The 21,113-nt window shown below is 54.5% G+C and overlaps 1 protein-coding gene across 5 annotated transcripts in view; it reads left to right on the top strand.

Annotated features, from left to right (window-relative positions):
- ST3GAL1 (ST3 beta-galactoside alpha-2,3-sialyltransferase 1) overlaps positions 1–21,113 on the top strand; it is an 89,852-nt gene that overhangs the window by 59,426 nt on the left and 9,313 nt on the right. For 4 of the 5 annotated variants that reach the window (XM_061123146.1, XM_061123147.1, XM_061123148.1 and 1 more), the window contains exons 3-5: positions 10,950–11,865; positions 18,653–18,849; positions 19,804–19,983. In XM_061123146.1, the coding sequence (XP_060979129.1) occupies positions 11,563–11,865; positions 18,653–18,849; positions 19,804–19,983 (680 nt within the window). In that variant the 5' untranslated portion in view covers positions 10,950–11,562. Of the gene's footprint in view, positions 1–813; positions 916–10,949; positions 11,866–18,652; positions 18,850–19,803; positions 19,984–21,113 lie in introns of those variants that run through there. The other variant, XM_061123151.1, reaches the window with a different exon arrangement.

The raw sequence follows: 21,113 nt of genomic DNA on the forward strand, positions 1-21,113 counted from the left end.
AGATCCTCGAGGTGCCTTGAAGGTGTCCAGCAAAGAAAGCATCAGATAGTGACACAGCTGGATGGGTGGGTTGCGAGAATAGATGGGGAGACAGGACAAAGGTACCACTACCTGTGGCCAGCAGATCTGGTTAGAGATGTTCTATGAGCCTTGTCTTCAGTCGCTCAGTCATGTCTGACTCTTTGCAACCCCATGGATTGCAGCACGCCAGGTTCCCTGTCCTTTGCCATCTCCCAGAGCTTGCTCAAACTCATGTCCATTGAGTCAATGGTGCCATCCAACCATCTCATCCTCTGTGGCCCCCTTCTCCTCCTGTGTTCAGTCTTTCCCAGCATCAGGGTCTCTTCCAATGAGTTGGCTGTTTGCATCAGGTGGCAAAAGTATTGGAGTTTCAGCTTCAGCATCAGTTCTTCCAATGAGTATTCAGGGTTGATTTCCTTTAGGATGGGCTGGTTTGATCTCCTTCAGTCTAAGGGACTCTCAAGAGTCTTCTCCAACACCACAGCTCAAAAGCCTTAGTCCGCAGGAGAAACAATGAGGATTCTGTCTGATACCTGGATATTTAAGTCCAGCAGAAGTCAGAGAACTGACGAGTGGGAGACAGCCGGTGACTTGTTCACAGACAGGGCCTCAGGAGTGGGTGGAGTCAAGTCTCAGGCGCCATCCAGAGCAGTCAAGGGCTGAAGGGCCCTTGGTCTGTGACTCACCTGTGATCCAGCAGGAGGCAGCGCTGGGAGGCGGCTGGTGGGTGTGACCCCGGAGCCTGGAGGCAGGGCTTGTTAGGGTGCCCCCTGGTGGGACCTGGAGTGCGGTGAGCCTGGAGCCTGCATGGCACCCACAGGGACGGCCGCCCCTGTGCTGTCCCTGCCCCAGGCCGTCTCAATGGCCGGAGGAGGACAGGGAGGCTTCTTGATGGTGAGTCTCGGGCAGCGTTGGGAGCAGGGCTGGGAGGATTCCAGAGGGAGCCTGAGCCAACCCTTCCTGAAAAGCCCTCCGAGCTGCTGCGACTGTTCTTGGAGCAGCTGTTTCTCTGGGGAGACAAGGGGTGGGGAAGCGGGGCTCCCTGTGGACCACACCCCCAGGGGTGATCTTTGCAGGATGCACACGGCCCATTCAGAGTGGGCCATCTGGGGCAGGTGTGGCCAGGCTGATTCTCGGGTGCGGTGTGGTCCCTGGGGATGAAAACCATGGGGTGTTTCTAATCCTGGGGCTGAGGAGGCCTGAGACCCACAGTCACTGCATGAAGAGGGCCATTGACAGGAGCCAGAGGCCACCAGGTCTTGACTACCCCCACGGGAGTCGGGAGGGACCAGAGCCCTAAGTGTCTGGCCTCAGCTGCCATTCTCCTTCCAGTCTCCTGTCTGTGCCCGCATGGCCCAAAGCCGACCAGCGTGGGAACTCACGGTTGAGGCCACAGGGCAACCCTGGGCACAGAGCAGGGTGCCAGGAGAGGAGGGAAGGAAAGCCAAGGCACCCAGCTCACCGCCCGAGCCCCCAGAAGGCCGGGCCGCACACCTTCGGCCCTCCTGGGAACGCAGGGACGGCTGGGCAGGGGCGGTGCTGCGTGCGGGAGGTGCCCTGTGGGCGCCCCAACCCGAGGGGCTTAGGCAAGTCAGCACCTTCCCGAGCCTGACCTCCCCTCTGCTTCAAACCCCGAAGAGACTTCCCCAGGCTCCAGTATGGTATGTGGTTCCAGCCCTTGCCTGACCCGTCCCCACCCCCAGCCCCATTTTGCGTCTTCCTCTCTGCGTTTCTGCTCGACTTGACCACCTCTCTTTCAGTTCCTTCCAGCCCACCTGCTTTCCTGACAGGCCTCTGCACCTGCAGCTTCCTTCGCCCGGAGGCCCCTGTCCTCTCTGCCCAATTACTGACCCATCCTGCGGTCCTCTGGCCATTAGCACTTTCTTAGGGGGCCCGCTGACTCACCCCCAGCTCTCTCTTCAATCACACGAAGGAAAGGGTAACAGCTGGTTCTCCAGAGGAAAAAAATCCAATACAGTAGATGTGTGTGTATATTGAGAGGTTAAATTTTAGGAATTGGCTTATGCCATGGGGCGGGGAGAGGGCGGGGAGGGGCGGGGAGGGGGCGGGCCTTCCCTGGTGGCTCAGTGATAAAGAGCCCGCCTGCCAAAGCAGGAGATGCAGGTTTGATCCCTGGGCTGGGAAGATCCCCTGGAGAGGTAAATAGCGACCCACTCCAGTATTTTTGCTGGGAAATCCCACGGACAGTGGTGCCTGGCTGGTTATAATCCATGGGGTCAAGAAGAGTCAGACATGACTTAGCGACTGAAAAACAGCAACAGCGTGCAACGCGGGGCTGGCAGACTCAAAATCTGGGTGGCAGACCTACAGCCTGGAGACTCAGGCGGGAGTGGGTGATGCAGTTGCGGCTGACGTTGCAGCCGTAAGTGTGAACTCTGTACGGCCAGCTGGCGGGCTGGCAAGTCAGGCAGGATTTTTGTGTTACTTATCATCACAGCCTGTTTGCCTCTCCCTGAGGCCATCTCTCAGGCCTCACCTCACCCAAGCTGGGCTGCTCTTGGATGATGCTTTCTGGGGCGATCTGGGTCTGGCTGCAGCCAAGGCTGGTCCTTCTTGAGCCGGGGGAGAGAGAGACACACACAGAGCTAGTCCAGGTCCAGGCTGGGCCACACGAGCCTGGCTGCCAACTTTGTGTATGACTCAGAGGGTGGGGCTGGCCTGGAGATGCTGACCAGGGAGGAAGCAAAAGCTGGGGGAGGAGCGGTCACATCTGCCCTCTGCCAGGCCCCGCACTGGCTGCACGCAGATCCTCATGTCACCACTGTGGCGTGTCACTGTCGGTCTCCCTCAGCTCGGATGTCACGGGGGGCTCAGGGCGGGGCCCCCACCTGCTGTGCTCCCCCTCGCCCAGTATCCCAACTCCTTGGGATTCTGTCCCTTGACAGCTGTGGGCCTCTGTTCCCGCCTCTGAAAGATGGAGCTGGTACCCAGCCCCAGAGCTGTGACTGTCCAGTACTGTGGGTACACAGGGTCTGCAAAGGGCCTCCATAAGCAGGTGAAGTCCCCTGATGACAGATTATTCAGCACCTTAGGCGGCCCCCTCAGCCCCTGCTGCCTCCTTCCCCTGTCCATCCCAGCCCATGATGCCCTCTACCCTCCTGACCCCGGCAAGTGTGGAAACAGCCACGCCAGGGTAGCTGCGTGAAAGAGCAGGTTCCTTCTAAGGATTCAGGCGGCCTTGGAGTCAGGCGCCTGGCTCTGCACTTTGCCATGTGTCATTGGATGCGTCGCTTCCCCTTTCTGAGCTCAGTCTCCACCGTCTGTTCAGTGAAGTGGGCAGAAAAGAGAGGGCCAGGTGGGGGTGTTAGATGGCGCTCCCTGCAGGAAATCAGAAGCCGCTGGAGGATGTCAGAAGTCAAGCCCAACATTCAGGGAGTGCTTGCTGTGTGCTGGGCGCAGATCCCTGAGTTTTGCCTGCACTGACCGGAGCCTTTCTCAGCCCAGCCCCGTGAGGCATGTGTGACGTGTGAAGTGAAATGAAAGTCGCTCAGTCGTGTCCGACTATTTGTGACCCCAGGGTCACATGGAGCCTGTAACCCGCCAGGCTCCTCTGTCCATGGGATTCTCCAGGCCAGAATACGGGGGTGGGTAGCCTTTCCCTTCTCCAGGGGATCTTCCTAGCCCAGGGATCGAACTCAGGTCTCCCACATTGCAGGCGGACTCTTTACCAGCTGAGCCACAGGGGAGACCATGAGGTGGGCACCGCCTTATCCCCAGGTGATGATGAAGCTTCACTGAGACAGAAGCTTCAGGAGGATTTGGTTCAGAGGATCTGGGGCTTAGATTGGAAAGGTGATGGGGGCTGTGCCCTCAGGTCCATCCGTCCTGATGCTGAAGGCTGGAGCCCGGAGAGCAGGAAGCTACAAGAAGCCAGCACAGGGATTCCCTGGTGCTCCTGTGATTAAGAATCCACCTGCCAGTGCAGGGAATACGGGTTCGATCCCTGCTTCCAGAGGATCCCACTTACCGAGGGGCAGCTAAGCCCACGCACCCGAACTCCTGAGCCTTCTGCCCTGCCCTGCAACAAGAGAAGCCACACAAAGGGAAACGTGCACCACAACAAAAAGTAACCCCTGCTCACCACAACTAGAGAAAGCCTGAGCACAGCAACAAAGACCCAGCACGGCCAAAAATAAGATAAAATTAAAAAATAACTCTTAAAAAATAAAAAGATGCCAGCACAGAGTGTGGGGATGCCCTGCAAACTGGGAGGTGGAGGGAGGCAGAGGGGTTGGTCCACAGAGCAGCCGCCGCCCCCTCAGGAAGGAGGACAACCCTGTGTCCATGATGATTATCCTTCCGTTACTGCAGAGCCCTCCAATCAGGGCAAGCTGGGAAAAGTTACTTCTAACCTTCCAGCCCTCGCGATGCAGAGGAGAGAGCAGAGACACAATCCCTAGTCCAGTAGACGCTAGCCATCAGGGGCCGTACAAGCAAGAAGGATCAGGATGCCCTAAAAGCCCTCGTGTTGCCCACAGGTTGATGCTCCAACAGTTAACCCTTTGAAAAGAGAAGGTCCCCGTGAATGACAGATACCCACTACACTCTAGCTCATGCATTGCTCTGGGACCCTCCTCCCTGCAGATCCTCAGAGGTCCTGGCCAGTAGAGCAGGAAGAAGGGAAGGGCTGGTTGTCCCATCTCTCGACGCATGGAAGCAGCTAATGAAGCAAGTAGGAATCATCATTTTCCTCATTCCCCTGGTTTGTTCTTTCATGCCTGATTTCATTCAGCCTTTTAAATAACCCCGCCAGTAAGGTAAGCCCGGGAATCTGTTGGCCTTTTTACAAACGAGGAGCCTGAAACTTAGGGCAGGAAGACAACTGACCTTTATAAGGTACCCCCAAACCAAGCTGCTCGCTTTTGTGCAAATACCTTTGTTCCACACAGCCCTGCCTTCGGACATTACAAGTCCCACAGTGTGGGCTTCCCCCGTGGCTCAGGGGTAAAGAATCAGCCTGCAATGCAGGAGATGCGGGTTTGATCCTTATGTCAGGAAATTGCCCTGGAGGAGGAAATGGCAACCCACTCTAGTGTTCTTGCCTCGAGAATCCCATGGACAGAGGAGCCTGGAAGGGTACAGCCCATGGGGTCACAAAGAGTCGGACGCGACTAAAACAACTGCACACAGCCCCAGTTTGTGGGTTCAGAAACCGAGTGTCAGAGGGCTGCCGTGCCTTACCCCTGAGAGCAAAACTGGGGATAGGAAGAGCTGGGACTTGAACCCAGGTATGTGTGGGCCACTTTTTTATTCCAACAACCACTGGCCATGACTCATTGTCACAGAACCAGCACAGATGGTTCACAAGTGTCCAGTGACCAGCGGCTCCGGAAGACCAGCAGAGAGAAGCAGCCCAGTGCTGAGCAGTCTCAAGAGGTGAGGAGTAAAAAATAGTAATAATGAAACGAAATAAAAATGGAGGACAGGACTCCCAGGTCAGCTAAAATGAAGGGGCCAAGAAGCAAAGCAACAGAAACCTCAGGAAGAGGGCCATTATCCTGCACCTTTTTTATTCCTTTCGAGGCATTTGCCAGAATTTAAGTTGCATGGGACCAGAGCCTAAGGAAACAAGCTGAAGACAGCAGCTGAGAGATTGAAACGCTAGACTGAGCTTTTGATAGTCTCACAGTGTGGGGGAGACAGAAACTGGAAGTGAGAGGGTGCACAGAAGAGGCATGCCTACCAAACTCACAGCTCCCCCAGCTTTCCTCTAAGAAGGACTGTGCCCTGGGCTTCCTTGTGACTCGGTGCAGGAGACTCTGGGTGGATCCCTGGTCCTGGAAGATCCCACAGAGCAACTAAGCCCATGTGCTCAGCCACTCAGTCGTGTCTGACTCTTCATGATCCCCTACACTGTAGCCCGCCAGGCTCCTCCATCCATGGGATTTTCCAGGCAGGAATACTGGAGTTGGTGGCCATTTCCTTCTCCAGGGTACCTTCCCAACCCGGGGATCGAACCTGGGTCTCCTGATCAGCAGGCAGACTCTTTACCGTCGGAGCCTCCGGGGGAGCCCACAAGTAGAGAAGAGCCCATCAAAGCAAAGCATAGGCCTGGCATAGCCATACATAATAAATAGCGTATTAAAGAAAAAAGAAGGGCTATTCCTCATAAATGGGCTTCCCTGGTGGTTTAGATGGTAAAGCGTCTGCCTACAATGCAGGAGACCTGGGTTCAATCCCTGGGTTGGGAAGATCCCCTGGGAAGGAAATGGCAACCCACTCCAGTACTCTTACCTAGAAAATTCCATGGACAGAGGAGCCCGGTAGGCTAGTCCATGGGGTCACATTCCTTATAAGTAAGGGCAAGCCAGGAATAACTAGTCATCATGAAGACTGTGCAACCTGGTTGTCTGGTCACCAACTGGGGCAGGGGGAGAGTGCCTGTGTTCTCCCTGCCTCCAGGGACAAACAGATTCCTTCCTGTCTAAGCCACCTTATCCTCAGCTGCTACACTTCCAGCCCGTGCACTGTCCACTGTTAACCAGGCACTCTGGAAGGCAGACCCAAACGACCAAAGAGAGATAAGGAGAGAAAACAGACAACAGAAATAGACCCTCATCTCCTCCAAATGTCACGAGGGCAAGACATGGTTTTAAAATAACCGTGATGGATCATTGCAGGCAGATAGATGACAAGGTACAGATTTTCACCTGAAAACTGGAACTTATTTAAAATATTACACAGGTGGCAATTCTAAAACTTAAAAAATAAGATAACTGAACTAAATGTAGTATATAATTTAAACAGAGTGGACACAGCAGAAGAGAGGATGGACAAGGTAGTATCCATCTCAGGAAGTCAGAAAGATGACAGATTTGAAACCCACAGAAATGACAGGAAAGGAAATGAGGACAATGAGGGCAGGTCCTGATGAAGTAGAGCAATTAACCAAACAGTCACAAACCCAATCTGCCCATTCGTTTGGTTTGCCAAGTATTGGAAGCAGTTCTCCTCTTAGCGGCTGGAAATCACCACTATCTCCCTATTGTTGGGGGTGGGGGCGCGGGGAGGAGGGTAGCTTCATTAGGGACCCTCCTTCGGGGAATCCTTTCTGAGTTCTTGAAGGGGCACTGACTTGTGTCAACTTTGAGGGGTGACCCTGTTGGACCGAGACATGCACCTTCTCTGCACGTCCCCCAGTGAAATTGATCAGTCATGTCCAACTCTTCGAGACGTTATAGACTGTAGCCCACCAGGCTCCTCTGTCTTTGGGATTCTCTAGCCAAGAATACTGGAGTTGGTTGCATTTCCTTCTCCAGGGGATCTTCCCAACCCGGGGATGGAATCTGGGCCTCCCGCATTGCAGGCAGACTCTACCCTGCGAGCCGCCGTTCAGAACTATCCATCCTTTGCGGCTCCTCTATGCCTTTCCTCTGTGTGTCCCCCAGAACTCCCATCCGTGGCTGAGTGCTGCAGACAGAACTGGGAGCTGGGTCCTCCTCCCCTTCCTTCTCCTCGTCCTTGTTAGGGGAGGCGTGGCCAGCCTTCCTTGCTGTGCTCTTGGCTGAGGGAGATCTTTGGCCCGTGGCGTCTTGGCCTTGGTCCCATCTCAGGGGCCCGGGCTGGTGTTCCCTGTGTGTTGCAGGCTGCCTCACTTAATAGAGAACAGAAAGTCACGCGTTCTTTGTTTCTTCCCTGGGGCAGGGGAGAAGGTGGGGGGAGAGCTGTTCCTACTTTTCCACGGCAGTTTTGTTCCAGGGCTTTTGAGGGTACTAATTGGTACCAGCCTGGAAGGGTCTGGTGGTAGGTGGGTTTGGAACCAGCACCCTGGCCTCGGAGATGCAGCTACCAGGAGGTACCAGATGAATGGATGGGAGGAGGGTGTCCCGGTCCCCCATGCCTCTGCAGCCCGGCCTTGCCCTCTGTCCCAACACTCACCGCCCCTCTCTCCAGCACCAGGGTAGAATGTTAATACCTCTCGTGAAGCTGGGATGTTGTAAGGGACTTAGCTTCTCATTCCCAGTTGTATTTGATCGACATGGTTCAGTAATTACCTGTTTCAGTGAACTCGTCTCTGCCCTTGGCATCAGGATACAGAGTCCGAAAGAGCATCATGGACTCTGCTCTTTACAAAGACAAATGTAATGAGACCTTGTGGGTCAGACCCTCCAGTGAGTCTCCATGTTGCTCAGAGACACTCAGTCTTGATCCTGGCTTCTGAATCCTGCACACCCTCCACTCTACCCATATGCATGCCCCTCTCGGATCCAAGGTCACCAGCATCCTCCCTGCCAAAGGTGCTGGGGCCTGGCAGGTACCTGGGAAGTTCCCACTTTAGAATCTTTCATGATGGCTTCCTGCCACCCAGCCCAAAGCCTGGACAGCACAGGGCCCCGGCAAATATGCATCAAGTGTATCAGTTGAATGGCTAGATCGTGCGTGATTGATAGCCTCAAGAAGTGGGCAGAATCTGTGTTGTCAGCTCCGTTTTCCAGTTGAAGGGATGGTTCAGAGAGGGTCGGGCACTCGTTTACAGTCACACAGCAAATGGGGCTGAGCAGCCTGGTGAGAACTGGAGTCTTCAGACTCAGCCTGTGCTTTCTGGCTCAGCTCTCTCCTCTGACTCAGTGGCTCTTTCCCTTCATCCACGTCTACATCCCTGTAGGTTCCTGACATCAGGGCCACAACAAAGAGTGGGACTGAGTGTCCATCGTCATGGAGCGCCCAGCTCAGGGAAGAGACAGACTAGCACACAGCACAGGCAGAGAGGAGCCGGGATGCAGTGGAAGAGGCCCCTGCTCAGGACAGGCGTGGGCAGACCTCCCTCCCGGAGTCAAGGCAGCCAAGCAGGGTGCGGTGGGTTTTCTGGATGGTGTGGGGACGACCAGGCTGGGTGCCTAGAGGCCAGAACAACTGTGACCTGTGGGTCAGTCATGTTGCTTCAAATTACAAGCAGTCTGCTTTACACAATAAAGGGGATTTATTCTCTGATGTCACTGAAAAGTCAAGGCCCAGAGAGGGCGGCAGGCAAGATCAAGTAGGGACTCAACACCGATCGCCTCTTCCAGCGAGGGAGTTAAGTGTCTGGAGCAACTCCAGATCTCACATCCAAGCAGCAAACTGGCCAAAGCCAAAGAACGTCTCTCTCCCCGCTCCTCTGCAAAAGCCAGGAGTTTCGCTCCAGATGAATTAGGCTGCGTGCCCATCCCTGGACCAATTACTGCAGTAGGAGTGGTGGGAACCCTCTACCTGCCAAGTTAGATCAGAGCCCGCCCTTGAGGATAAGCAGGTTACTCTGACTTAGATGGCAGAGCTGGTTGCTGGACAGAGGAGCAGGGGGCGGCTGGAAGGGACGGCTCTGGACACCATTAGGTTCTCCATACAAGTCACACTGTCACAAGTACCAAGTGGAGCAGGAGGCAAATGGAGAGATCTTGCCCCCCAGGCTGAGGCCTCAAGGAAGCAGTAGAAGCAACACATCTTGTCCCCTGACTGTCTCCAGGATGGTGCCGTGATCTGATTTTTGAACTGTCCCTCTTTCTACCGGAAAGTAATCAATCTCCCTTTTGCTGTCACTTCCCTGGGGAAAAAGAAAAAAAAAAAAAAAGAAATATCCAGCTGGTTGACAGCCTACACGTTGAGGATGGGGAAGGTAATTGATCAGACAGATAGAGATGGGGCATATGCTCAGCAAGGACCAACGGGGGGCAGGTTCAAGTGCAGAGGTGTGACCACAGCTGTGCTCTGTAGGAGCCCGAAAACCAGGGAGGTGTGGGGACTTGTGTTACGAGCCTCCGAGGAGTCCCGGTGTGCTTTCTCTGAACAAATGGCTCCCAGCTTTCTCTGTACCCCTCCAACTATGGTCATCTGGGGCCCAATCAGCGGACAGGGTGTCCATCCAAGGCACACTCCTCCAGGTGCATGGACTCAGAAGGCCTGGGATCCAGACTCGGATCTCACTTCTTCCTCTCCCCATGACCTTGGGCAAAGCCACTTAATCTCTTTGCATCTCAGTTTCTTCTTTGGACAACTTGGGAGACCCCTACGTGGGTGGCCATACACTTTGTTAGTTGAGGAAATAGATATGCACCATCCTCTCTGGCTCTTAGTGGCTCATCCAAGAATATCCATTCATACATAGAAAGTGATAAAGGAAAGTTTGTGTGCATAGTCATGTCTGACTCTTTGTGACCCCGTGGACAAAGAGCCCCGTTCCTGCCGGGCTCCTCTTGTCCATGGAATTTTCCAGGCAAGAATACTGGAGTGGGTTGCCATTTCCTTCGACCCAGGGATCGAACCTGCATTTCTTGTGTCTTCCACCTTGGCAGGCAAGTTCTTTACTAGCTGAGCCACTGGGGACAGAAAGTTCAGCAATTGCTTAATGAATACCAGAAACTCAGCAGAGAGCATTTTGTCTTATCTTCATGGCCATCCCATAAGTGGAGGTATTATTGTCCCATTTTACAGAAGGGAAAACTTAGGGTCAGGAAGGTTGAATAAATTGCCCCAAACCATTCCGCTGGTAAACCAGTACTTGAATCTTGGTCAGGTAGAAGCCTGGGCTACCCTCTAAGAGTAGCATTTTGGTTGTTGTTGATCGTCAGAATCCAAGAAAGCGTGAAGGAGAGAGAAAGTAGCTTGTGCTCAGCAAGCTCGTGTGCCCAGCACTGTACGTGCGTTATTAACTCTCTTCACAAACTTTGGTCGAGTGCTTCAATGTACTAGGTTCTGGTTGCAGGAAAGATGCGGGGGGACACCTTCTTAGTCTCTTGGCAACCTTGCACAATGGGCATTAACATCTTTTTGTACACATGCACTCACTGAAACTCAAAAGGTTAAAAAATTGTCCATCTGCCATGTTGGTGGTGTCGCAACACAGCAGAAAGGGAGGAAGTGAAGAGAGGAAAGTTTTTTTTATAAGAAGGGGATAGACGTTCATCCTGTTTTCTTCCTCTTTCTCTGTGTAGATGACAGACAACCCGCAGTGCCTTCATCAAGCCAGCTGCTTCCCCACCACATCTCTGGTGACAGCGTGGGCAAGACCCAGTTCTAATTAAGGATTGTCACGCACCATCCTGTCCAGAGGGCATTGGCAGAAACAGCTTCCCTCTGTCCCGCACCGCGGCCCTTCCTGCGACGTCTTCACCTCCGAGGGACCCTGGGCTGTCACAAGGATTAATTACACCACCACCCCCTTGGATGGGAAAGGAAATCACGGTTATTAAGTTTTGATTAAAGCTTCATCAAGAGACATTATCGGGTGTTTGAAGATTGCTGATGAAACAGGACACTTTATTTCCTGAAAAGACAAATTGCATGCCAGCAGAGCCAATCCACCACGAGTGGTCCACTTAGCCTTTGAGCATCGCGGGTGATGTCCGACACAGCCTGCTGCCCATCAACCTGCAGAAGTGGCCGTCTGGAGGCTCTGAAGCTCCCTGGCCGCCCCTGTCTTGTCCTGCCCTGCCACTGAGCCTCTATCTCTGGGTTCTTTCTTGGGAGTTCTTCCCCAATTAGGCGTGGTTTCCTCCAGCCCATCCCTGGGCTCCCCCTCACCTCAGGGAAGCAGAAACGGCGACCATGAGGAAAAGAACTCTCAAAGTGCTCACGTTCCTCGTCCTCTTCATCTTCCTCACCTCCTTCTTCCTGAACTACTCTCACACCATGCTGGCCACCACCTGGTTCCCCAAGCAGATGGTCCACGAGCTCTCGGAGAACTTCAAGAAGCTCATGAAGTATTCCAACAGGCCCTGTACCTGTACTCGCTGCGTTGGGCAGCGCAGGGTCTCCCCTTGGTTCGACGAGCGATTCAACCAGTCCATGCAGCCGCTGCTGACCGCCAAGAATGCACTCCTGGAGGAAGATACCTACAACTGGTGGCTGGTGAGAACCGGGGCTGTGGGCGGGTCTGGGGGGAGGCGGGGTGGAGGGCTTCTGACAGCCAAACGCTCAGTCCCTGGTGTGCACCTGGGGTCCTGCCAGGCGCTTGCTGGGATTCGGAATATCAGTCATTCATTCATCCAGCATCTGCGTATTGAGAATCCACTCTATATAAACCAGAGCCGAGGGTTCTGTAGGAGTTTCCGGTGTCTGCCATCACAGGTGACGTAGAAGGTGGCTTGAAGCTATAGATGTGCGTTCCCTCTTGTTTCTGGAGGCAGAGTCTGGGATCAAGGTTGAGATCAGCCTGATCAAGTCTGAGATCAGCAGGGCTGGTTCCCCTGGAGGCTCTGAGACACTCCACCCCCCCCCGCCTCTCTCCCAGCTTCTGAGAGTCGCTGGTTGCTGCGAATTCCTTGGCTTGTAGACACATCCCTCCAGTCTCTGCCTCCATCTTCACACGGCCCCCTTCTCTGTGTCTTAGGCACCTCTCTTCCTTCCTCTGTAAGGACACCTGTCACTGAGTTTAGGGCCCACTCCGTATTCAAGGGGACCTCATCTCGAATTCCTTAACTACATCTGCAAAGATTGTTTTTCCAAATAAAGTCCCATTCACAGGTTCCAGGGGTCAGGACTTGGACATATATTTTTAGAAGCCACTATTTAACTATTATTGAGAAACAAAAAAGACAGAATCCTCTTCTCATGGAGTTATATTCTGGCAGAGAAAGATGGATAACAAACAAGTAAGATAGGCTCGGCTAGAAGTGCTTGGAGGAGGAACAAAGGGGTTTGTGATAGGGAGGAGCTTGGGGCAGAAGCCTCTATAAATGGGATCAATGGGAAGGTCTCTGAGGAGCCAGGACTTGAGTGGAGACTAAAGGCAGAGAGGACACAGGCCATGGAAGGATCTGGGGAAAGTGCAGTAGGTCACAGGGACAGCAGGTGCAGAGCCCTGGGGCAGCGTCAGCTTGGTGTCTTGGGCGGGGAAGGTGATAGAGGAGCTCTGTGTGGCCGTGAGCAGGGGTTGCTGCCTCTAGAGGAGGTCTGGGAGCAGGCAAGACCCAAAGTGAAGAGTGTGGCTTTTGTGTCTAAGTGCAGCAGAAAACTTCAAGAGTTTTAGTCAGGAGAGGTCCATGATCTGATCTAGTTGTTTGAAAGGTCACTCTCATTGTCAAATGCAAAATGGATTGAAGGAGAGTGAGAAATACCCAGTCATTCAAGATTTATTGAGCATCTAGTAGATGCCAATGTATTTAGACGGAAAAAAGAGCTTTCCCTTTTTAGGGATGGTGCGAGAGAAGGGAAAATGGACAATCACAAGACAGAGTGATGGATGGTAGGCACCCAGGGTCCCTGGGTTTTGCTCTTAATTTCCTATATTTTATCAAGAATGATTTTGAGGAACTTCATCTTGCTGAGTTCTGGATTGAAGTAATAATAGTCCCCTCATCTAGTTTCTCTACAACACTGCAAACATTAGGTTTTAACATTTTTATTTATTTGTGCTGCATTAAATGAGCATGGGATAATGAATTCACATTTTTGTTCAGCACGTGAGAAGGCTGAATATTTTCCCACATGGCTGCTAACATTGTATCAGTTTTTTTAATCCCTACCCCAGTGCTTGTCTTCAGTCCTTCTTTGCTGGAGTTTAGCCTCTGGTGGCCACTTGGTAGGGATTTTGCAGGGGAGGAGGGGAGTCGAGAAGGGGCCTCACCAATAGAAATCAACAGAAAGGAGCAGGGCTTTCGAGCTTCTGGGTTCCTTGACAACACACAGACCACATGTTTTGAATAGTCGGGACACCACATCTGACAAGCACTCCTGTCCCTCCAGGCAGAGACACAGAATACTGAAATCAAAACCATCCTGAGAGCTCCCGGGAGGCACCGTAGCACTGCCTAAAGGCCCCCAGGCATCCAGGACAGATCCAGATTTAGGAGGCTGAACACAGAGCCCTGCCTTTCAAATGTGACAAGCCTGGCAGGAAATGCCCTGCAGGCTGGTGGGCTGGCAGAGGGCCACGGAAGGTGCTGGATGCTGTGAGTCAGAGGGGCTGGGCCTAGACCCGCTCCTCCCCATCCGGTCTGCGGCCTCTTCTCCTCTGTCTCCAGGTCGGAGTGAAGGACTTGACAGGTCACCCGCCGTCAGTACAAAGCCAGGCTTGGGGCTCTGCCGTCTGCCTCCAGGCACTGTCGTTTTCCGCCTTCTTGCCCACTGTGGCCTCTCCAGACCCACGTGGGAGCTAGCTCAGGGAGGCCAGACCAGGGATGGAGGCTTCAGGGGCTGGAAGCTGACAGCCAGATGCCTTGGGGATCACACAACCCCCCACTTCCTTCACATCAGGGTCACGCTGGCTGTCTCAGCTTCTGCCCCTAAGACAAGCCCCACCAGCAGCGGGCAGGCGCTGGCTGAGTCCTGACTATAGACAGGGAAATAGACTACAGTACTTGGGAACTAGTCAGGAGGGTGAAGGGGAGGGGGCGACTTTGAACCTCTGCCCCACTCTCTCCTTGTGCTTGTCAGCAGCCCTCTGGGACTTTGCTTTGTCATTTACAGGAGACAGAGAAATCAGGAGGTCCTTTCCCAGGGAGGACAGGGACGCAGCGGGCTGTGACTGGCCTAAGCTCCCCAAGCCAGTGAGGGGACGCTTTAGGGTTCTCATCCCCAGAAACACGGCTAGACCCCAGCCCGCTGCCTCAGGTTCTACCCTCTCTGCCCTCCCCTGGTGGCCTGGATCTTTCCATCTCTGGATCTCAGTCTGTCAATGAAGGTGGGGAACAGAGCCAAGATTCCTGGAGTGTGAGCTGGGGCCCCAGGGCGTGACTCCTGGTGATATGGGGGCGGGGCCTTTAAGAGCATCGTGTCAGGCACGGGTCGGAGGAAGTCATCCCAGCTTTAATTCTCTTTCCATCTTTGAAATTGCAAGGGTTGCATGTGCCTCCTTGTTTCGTGATGCAGCCTTTTAGCACCTGCCTGTCTCAGTTCTATTAATAGTGAAGACAGGGCGGCTTGCCTGGGCAAGCAACAGGATGGAGCTGGAAGTGAATAAGGTGATTTTGTTTTCATCATATTGGGTAATTACTTTTTTACTTCTGCCAAGTAACTCTTGCTTTCACGTGTGGCAGAGATATGAGATTGCCTTTTAAAATAAACTTAATCTTTAAAAGCAGTCAATCCTAAGGGAAATCAACCCTGATCATTCCTTGGAAGGACTGATGCTGAAACTCCAATACTCTGGCCACCTGATGAGAAGAGCCAACTCATTGAAAAAGACCCTGATGCTGGGGAAGATCTAAGGCAGGAGGAGAAGGGGGTGACAGAGGATGAGATGGTTGGATGGCATCACTCACTCAATAGACATGAGTTTGGGCAAGCTCCAGGACATGGTGAAGGACAGAGAAGCCTGGCGTGCTACAGTCCATGGGGTCCCAAAGAGTTGGACATGACTGAGTGACTGAACAACAATAACTTTTTAAAATGATTCAAGGAGTGAACCAGTAATAGGTGGATGAGACAACGAGAGGCTGTCCTCCCAACACGGGTATCCTGCCAGCTCTGAGCCTTCAAACTCCGGGTCCCCTGAGACAAAGCAGACAGGTGTGTAACGTAGTAGGCACTCAGTAACTCCTGCTGAGCGCTGGATTAAAGAATGCCATGTGACTCCTAACCCAGCATACGGCGTCATGCTCCCCGAGATAGTGACACAATGGAGGACTCTCTCTGGTCTCGGGTGCATCCTCGTGATGTCCAGGCCCTTCTTGTGTGGGCGTTCTTGGAGGAGGTTTCTGATGAGGAGCTTGCCTGTGGTCTTCAATCCCCGGGGTTGTCAGAGTATGGTCCTCACTATACCAGCTGCAGCATCGCCTGAGAGCCTGTAAGAAGTGCTGGACCTGGCACACAGATCTTGCATGTTAGCATGTTAGTTGAGGCTTCTGCCCCAACATTCCAGGTGACCGTGTCTTCAGGAGCCTGGAGCTGCCCCAGAAGGTCCTACAGGAGCAAGTGTTTAATCTGGATGTGGTTTTTGTCTTCTTGTGGTAGAATAGACATCACATGAGCTCCCCAGATGGGCAAGTGGTAAAGGATCCACCTGCCAGTGCCGGAGACTCAAGAGACCTGGGTTTGATCCCTGGGTCAGGAAGATCCCCTGGAAGAGGGCATGGCAACCCACTCCAGTATTCTTGCCTGGAGAATCCCATGGAGAGAGGAGCCTGGTGGGCGACTGTCCGTGGCATCACCAAGAGTCAGACACGACTGAGTGACTAAACCATCACCACGTACACACAGTATTTATCATCCTAACTCTTTGTGAGTGTACAATTCAGTGACAGTAAATGCATTCATGATGTTGGGTAACTATCACCACTACCCATACCTGGCACTTTCATCACCCCCAGTGAAACCCCATACCCATCAAATAATAACAACCCCCTACCGTCCCTCTCCTCCCCCAGGCAACCACCATTCTACTTTCTGTCTTGATGAATCTGGTGACTTTAGTATCTCCTGTAAGTGGAATCGTACAACATGTCCTTCTGTGTCTAGCAAGTAAGTCAGTGAAATAACACTTAGCATAAAGTGAAGTAGCTCAGTTGTGTCCAACTCTGCGACCCCATGGACAGTGGCCTACAAATTCATCCTTTGGTATTATATATCGAAATGTCCCTTTTTTTTTTATAACTGAGGGATGTTTCACATTTTGTTTATTCATTCGTCTGTTGATGGACCCTTAGGTTATTTCCACCTTTTGTCTGTTGTGAGCAATGCTGCTCTGAACACAAGTGAACTTGTTCAGGACCCTGATTTCAGGTTTCTTTCTCTGTTTTCTTGGTCATGGCTTGTGGGACCTTGAATTCCCTGACCAGGGATTGAACCTGGACCCTCAGCAGTGCAAGCGCCGAGTCCTAAGCCCTGAATCACCAGGGAGGCCCCTGATCAGTTCTTTTCAATACTTAGCGATGGAACCACTGAGAGACCGCCAAGCAGTTTGCCACCATGGCTGCACCATTTTACGTTCCCACCAGCAAGGCACGAGGGCTCCAGGTCCTCCAGGTCCTCACCAACATTTGTTAGTCTCCCTGTTCTTCTCGTGATTACCATCCTGTGTGACGTTTACAGCGAGGGTGTGCCTGGGGCCCTGACGTCACTGCCCGCGGCTCCCTAGGCACGAGCCGTGTCTTAGGCTGGAGGAGATGCTACGTGGCTTTACCCACGGGACCATCCGGGTCTCCCGCTGCGCCTCCTGTTGTGGATGCTGACTCTTCCCAGGCCAGGTGGGGACCAGGCGCCCGGGGACCTCCCCATACAATCCCCCAGTCACTGATCTCCTAGACAGTGGCCAGAGCAACAGCTAACCTCACCTTTCTCTCCCGCAGCCCTTCCCCTGTCCTTGGGGCTGGTGAGACAGGTGGGACTCACCCCACGGCCACCTCCCCCATCCAGCCCCAGGGACTGGGCTTTCTGCAGGGTTCAGGAGGTTTCTCTCTTTCTCTCTCTCAGGAGGCTTTCCAAGGTTCCAGGGCTCTGAGACAGGGGTGGTGTTGGGGAGAGGCGTTGAGGTGGGCCTTATAAAAGCCTGGCTTCAAATCCCCCTTTGGATTCGGGACACGCGCTCAGCAGGCTCACACCCTCCTTCCTTGCCCACCTGTGAATTGACAGCTCTGTGGCCTGGTGACATGGGCGATGCGATGCTTCTTAGGAGATCTCTCCAGGTTTCACTCTGAGTGGGGGGTGGTCTGTGTCAGCGTGTGGTCACTGTGCAGTGTGGCCCCCAGAGGCGGTGGGCAGACATGGGCAGGCAGAGGGGGCCTCAGTAAGGCAGCCCAGTTGCCCCACTTTCATCACTGAGAGTCCTGCTTCCAGTGCTAGCGCTCAGCTGTGTCTGACCTCACGGATGGCAGCCTGCCAGGCTCCTCTGTCCCTGGGATTCTCCAGGCAAGACCACTGGAGTGGGTGGCCATGTCCTCCTCCAGGGAATCTTCCTGGGTCAGGGGTCTAACCCATGTCTCCTGCATTGGCAGACGGATTGTTTACCACTGAGCTACCTGGGAAGTCAGGGAAACTCCTTAACCCTGGGCCAACCAGGTGGCTGGTTGCCCTCAGGATAAACCCAGTGTTTGCCTGCGCCTGGGGGTCAGGCAGTCCCCAGGGTAGTTGACCTTGGGTGTGGACGTGAAAATAATTTGTTAAGCAGAGGATGGACTGCTTGATGCATCTGGCGAAGCGCTGATTCTCAGGTCTGGACAGAGCCCAGAGGTCCTGGGCTGAGGTTGCGGAGGGGTAGGACGGGAAGGGGAGGCGGGTGTGGAGGGTCACCCGACCTTCCTTCCATGCGCCTCACTCATACTGCCTGGGCTCAAGAGGCCAGAGCTGTACCTCGTTCATGAAAGTGAAAGTGTCAGTCACTCAGTCATATCCAACTCTTTGTGACTCTATGGACTATAGCCTCTGTCCTTGGGATTCTCCAGGCAAGACCACTGGAGTTTGTGGCCATTCCCTTCTCCAGGGGATCGTCCTGACCCAGGGATCGAACCTGGGTCTGCTGCATCGCAGGCAGATTCTTTACCCACCAAGGACAGCAGGTGCTCAGGAAGCATATGTAGACTGGATGAATGATCTCTGGCCTTCCTGTCTCCCCGAGTGGATGCTGTGGGGGAGGTGGAGCTGTGTCTCCAGGCGCCTCGGGAGGAGCCAGGTCACCAGCCTCGAGGGGCTCAGGCTGCAGCCGCCAGGACCAGCGGTGGCCCAGCCCGGCTGACTTGCGTCCCGCGTCCTCTGCCCCCAGAGGCTCCAGCGGGAGAAGCAGCCGAATAACCTGAACGACACCATCAAGGAGCTGTTCCAGGTGGTGCCCGGGGATGTGGACCCCCTGCTGGAGAAGGGCTCGGTGGGCTGCCGGCGCTGCGCCGTCGTGGGCAACTCGGGCAACCTGAGGGAGTCCTGGTACGGGCCTCAGATAGACAGTCACGACTTTGTGCTCAGGTGAGTGAGGCCCCTCGCCCCCTAGCCCACCCTGCCGCCTCCACCTGGGCCCCTGGAGCTGCAAAGGGCGTCATGGCTCGGGGTCAGGAGGTCAGGACTCCAGTCGGGGAGCCCAGACTTCCCCAGGGCCTCAGTTTCCCCGTGTGCATTGCCGGATGGGGATGGATCAGCAAGGCCTCTCTGAACCCAGAGAGGACACCGTGCAGAGAAGCACCCAGTGGGCTGGGAACTCGGCCTGGAGTGGCCTGACTGGGAGACAAGACTAACTTGAGACTCTTGTTTCATCTTTACAGTCCGCCCCTGCTTGGCCATCTAGGCCATAATATAACTCATGCTTCTAATGCAAAATAGGTTTCCCTGTCTCCAAGTAAAATGAAGATGCCCACGTCTCTCCTGGGTTTCTCGTCACCCCTACACCAGGCACCCGATCCAGGGCTCCAGTGCCCAGTGTGAGAAACTCAGGCAGCCATCCCCAGGCGCCTTCTAGAACTGCCCCCATTTCTGTGGACTCTGACGTTATGTCTTTAGACCACTCACCTGGTCTCGGGGAGTCTCAGTGTACTGGCGTCCAGTTGGAACGTCTGTGATGAGGGGGAAAGAGTCAGGTTTAGGTCGACAGGCCCTGAGTTCAAGGCCGCCACTGGGTAGCTCTCGTGTTCTGGGATGAATTCTTGACACATACCAGTTTTCGTTAAAGGTCGACGAGGTACATCACCTGCACCGGGACAGAGGCAGCTGCTGGTGGTGGGGATGTTTAGGCTCATCGGAAATCATAAATGAGAAAAAAGTAGCGAACACTGGCTGACCTTGCCCTCACTGTGCCCGTTTTACAGATGAGGAAGTTGGGGCCCAGCGAAGGGGGGGAGGACACAGCACAGCCTCTCTGAGCTAAAGCTGACCCTCCAAGTCAGCTTAGGTGCTGACGTGATGCCTGTCGTCTCTCCCTCCCCGCAGGATGAACAAGGCCCCCACTGCAGGGTTTGAGGCCGACGTCGGGAGGAAGACCACCCACCACCTCGTGTACCCCGAGAGCTTCAGGGAGCTGGCAGAGAACGTCAGCATGGTGCTGGTCCCCTTCAAGACCGTCGACCTGGAGTGGGTGATCAGTGCCACCACCACGGGCACCATCTCCCAGTAAGGCCCCCTGGGGCGTCTGCGTGGGGGGCGGTGGTCACTGCCGGGGGGCTCACTGCTCCTCCTTGCTGAGTGAGGGCCTCTGAGCCCCCTGCCACGCTGTTCCACCCACTGCAGCCACGCTCATGCTGTTCTGCTAGCGCCGCTCGCCTCCCCAAGCCGCATCCTATTCGGCACAGCCCCGCCCCCAGGCTGCCCCTGGCTCTTCCTGGTGCCCCTCCTCCCATCGCCCCCACACCACAGCCCAACAGACCTCCCCGGTTTGCTTCCCCAAAGTGAAAAATGAGAGTGTCAGTCGCTCAGTCGTGTCCGACTCTTTGCATCCCTGTGGACTGTAGCCCACCAGGCTCCTCTGTCCGTGGGATTCTCCAGGCAAGAGGACTGGAGTGGGCTGCCCTTGCTTCCCCAAACGCCCTGCGAGTCCCCCAGGAGGCGGACCCTGCTGGAGAGAGCCTGGCGGTGTTGGTTCTGCGTGCTGAATTTTCTCACCTCTGTGCTGTTCCCCGATTATGACAGCTCTCCTGCGCACCCGCCTGCCTCTCACACTGTCAAAACTGTTCCAGCTGGGCTGGGGGGCGGCTAGGGAGACCGGGTGAGGAGCCTATCGGCTCTGGTGTGAGTCACCGGTCCTGCCTGGAGCATCGAGGAGTCAGTTCACATCTGATTTGTTCCGGCCTCTTGGCACGCCTCTCGCTGAGTTCACACTAGTCCTTCTCGTGACCCCCGTCCTCCAGGGAGACCCAGAGGCTTGGCCTCCACACAGAGCCAGGCTCACACCTCGTCCCATTCCTGCCTGAAAGGAACGGGGCATAGTGCCCAGATGGCCGAGAGCCTCCTTGTCCGAGGCCTGCTTAGGAAACCCGAGGGATTTGGGGTGCAGGGCAGTGAGAGAAGCGGGCTTGGACAGAGGAGGCGCTAGGTCACCAGGGCTCAGCTTCGGCCTCTACACAGTTCAGTTCAGTCGCTCAGTCGTGTCCGACTCTTTGCGACCCCATGAATCGCAGCATGCCAGGCCTCCCTGTCCATCACAAACTCCTGGAGTTTACTCAAACTCATGCCCATCGAGTCGGTGATGCCATCCAGCCATCTCATCCTCTGTCACCCTCTTCTCCTCCTGCCCCCAATCCCTC

The sequence above is a fragment of the Dama dama genome, chromosome 21 (genome assembly GCF_033118175.1).
Source record: "Dama dama isolate Ldn47 chromosome 21, ASM3311817v1, whole genome shotgun sequence".
NCBI classification, from domain to species: domain Eukaryota; kingdom Metazoa; phylum Chordata; class Mammalia; order Artiodactyla; family Cervidae; genus Dama; species Dama dama.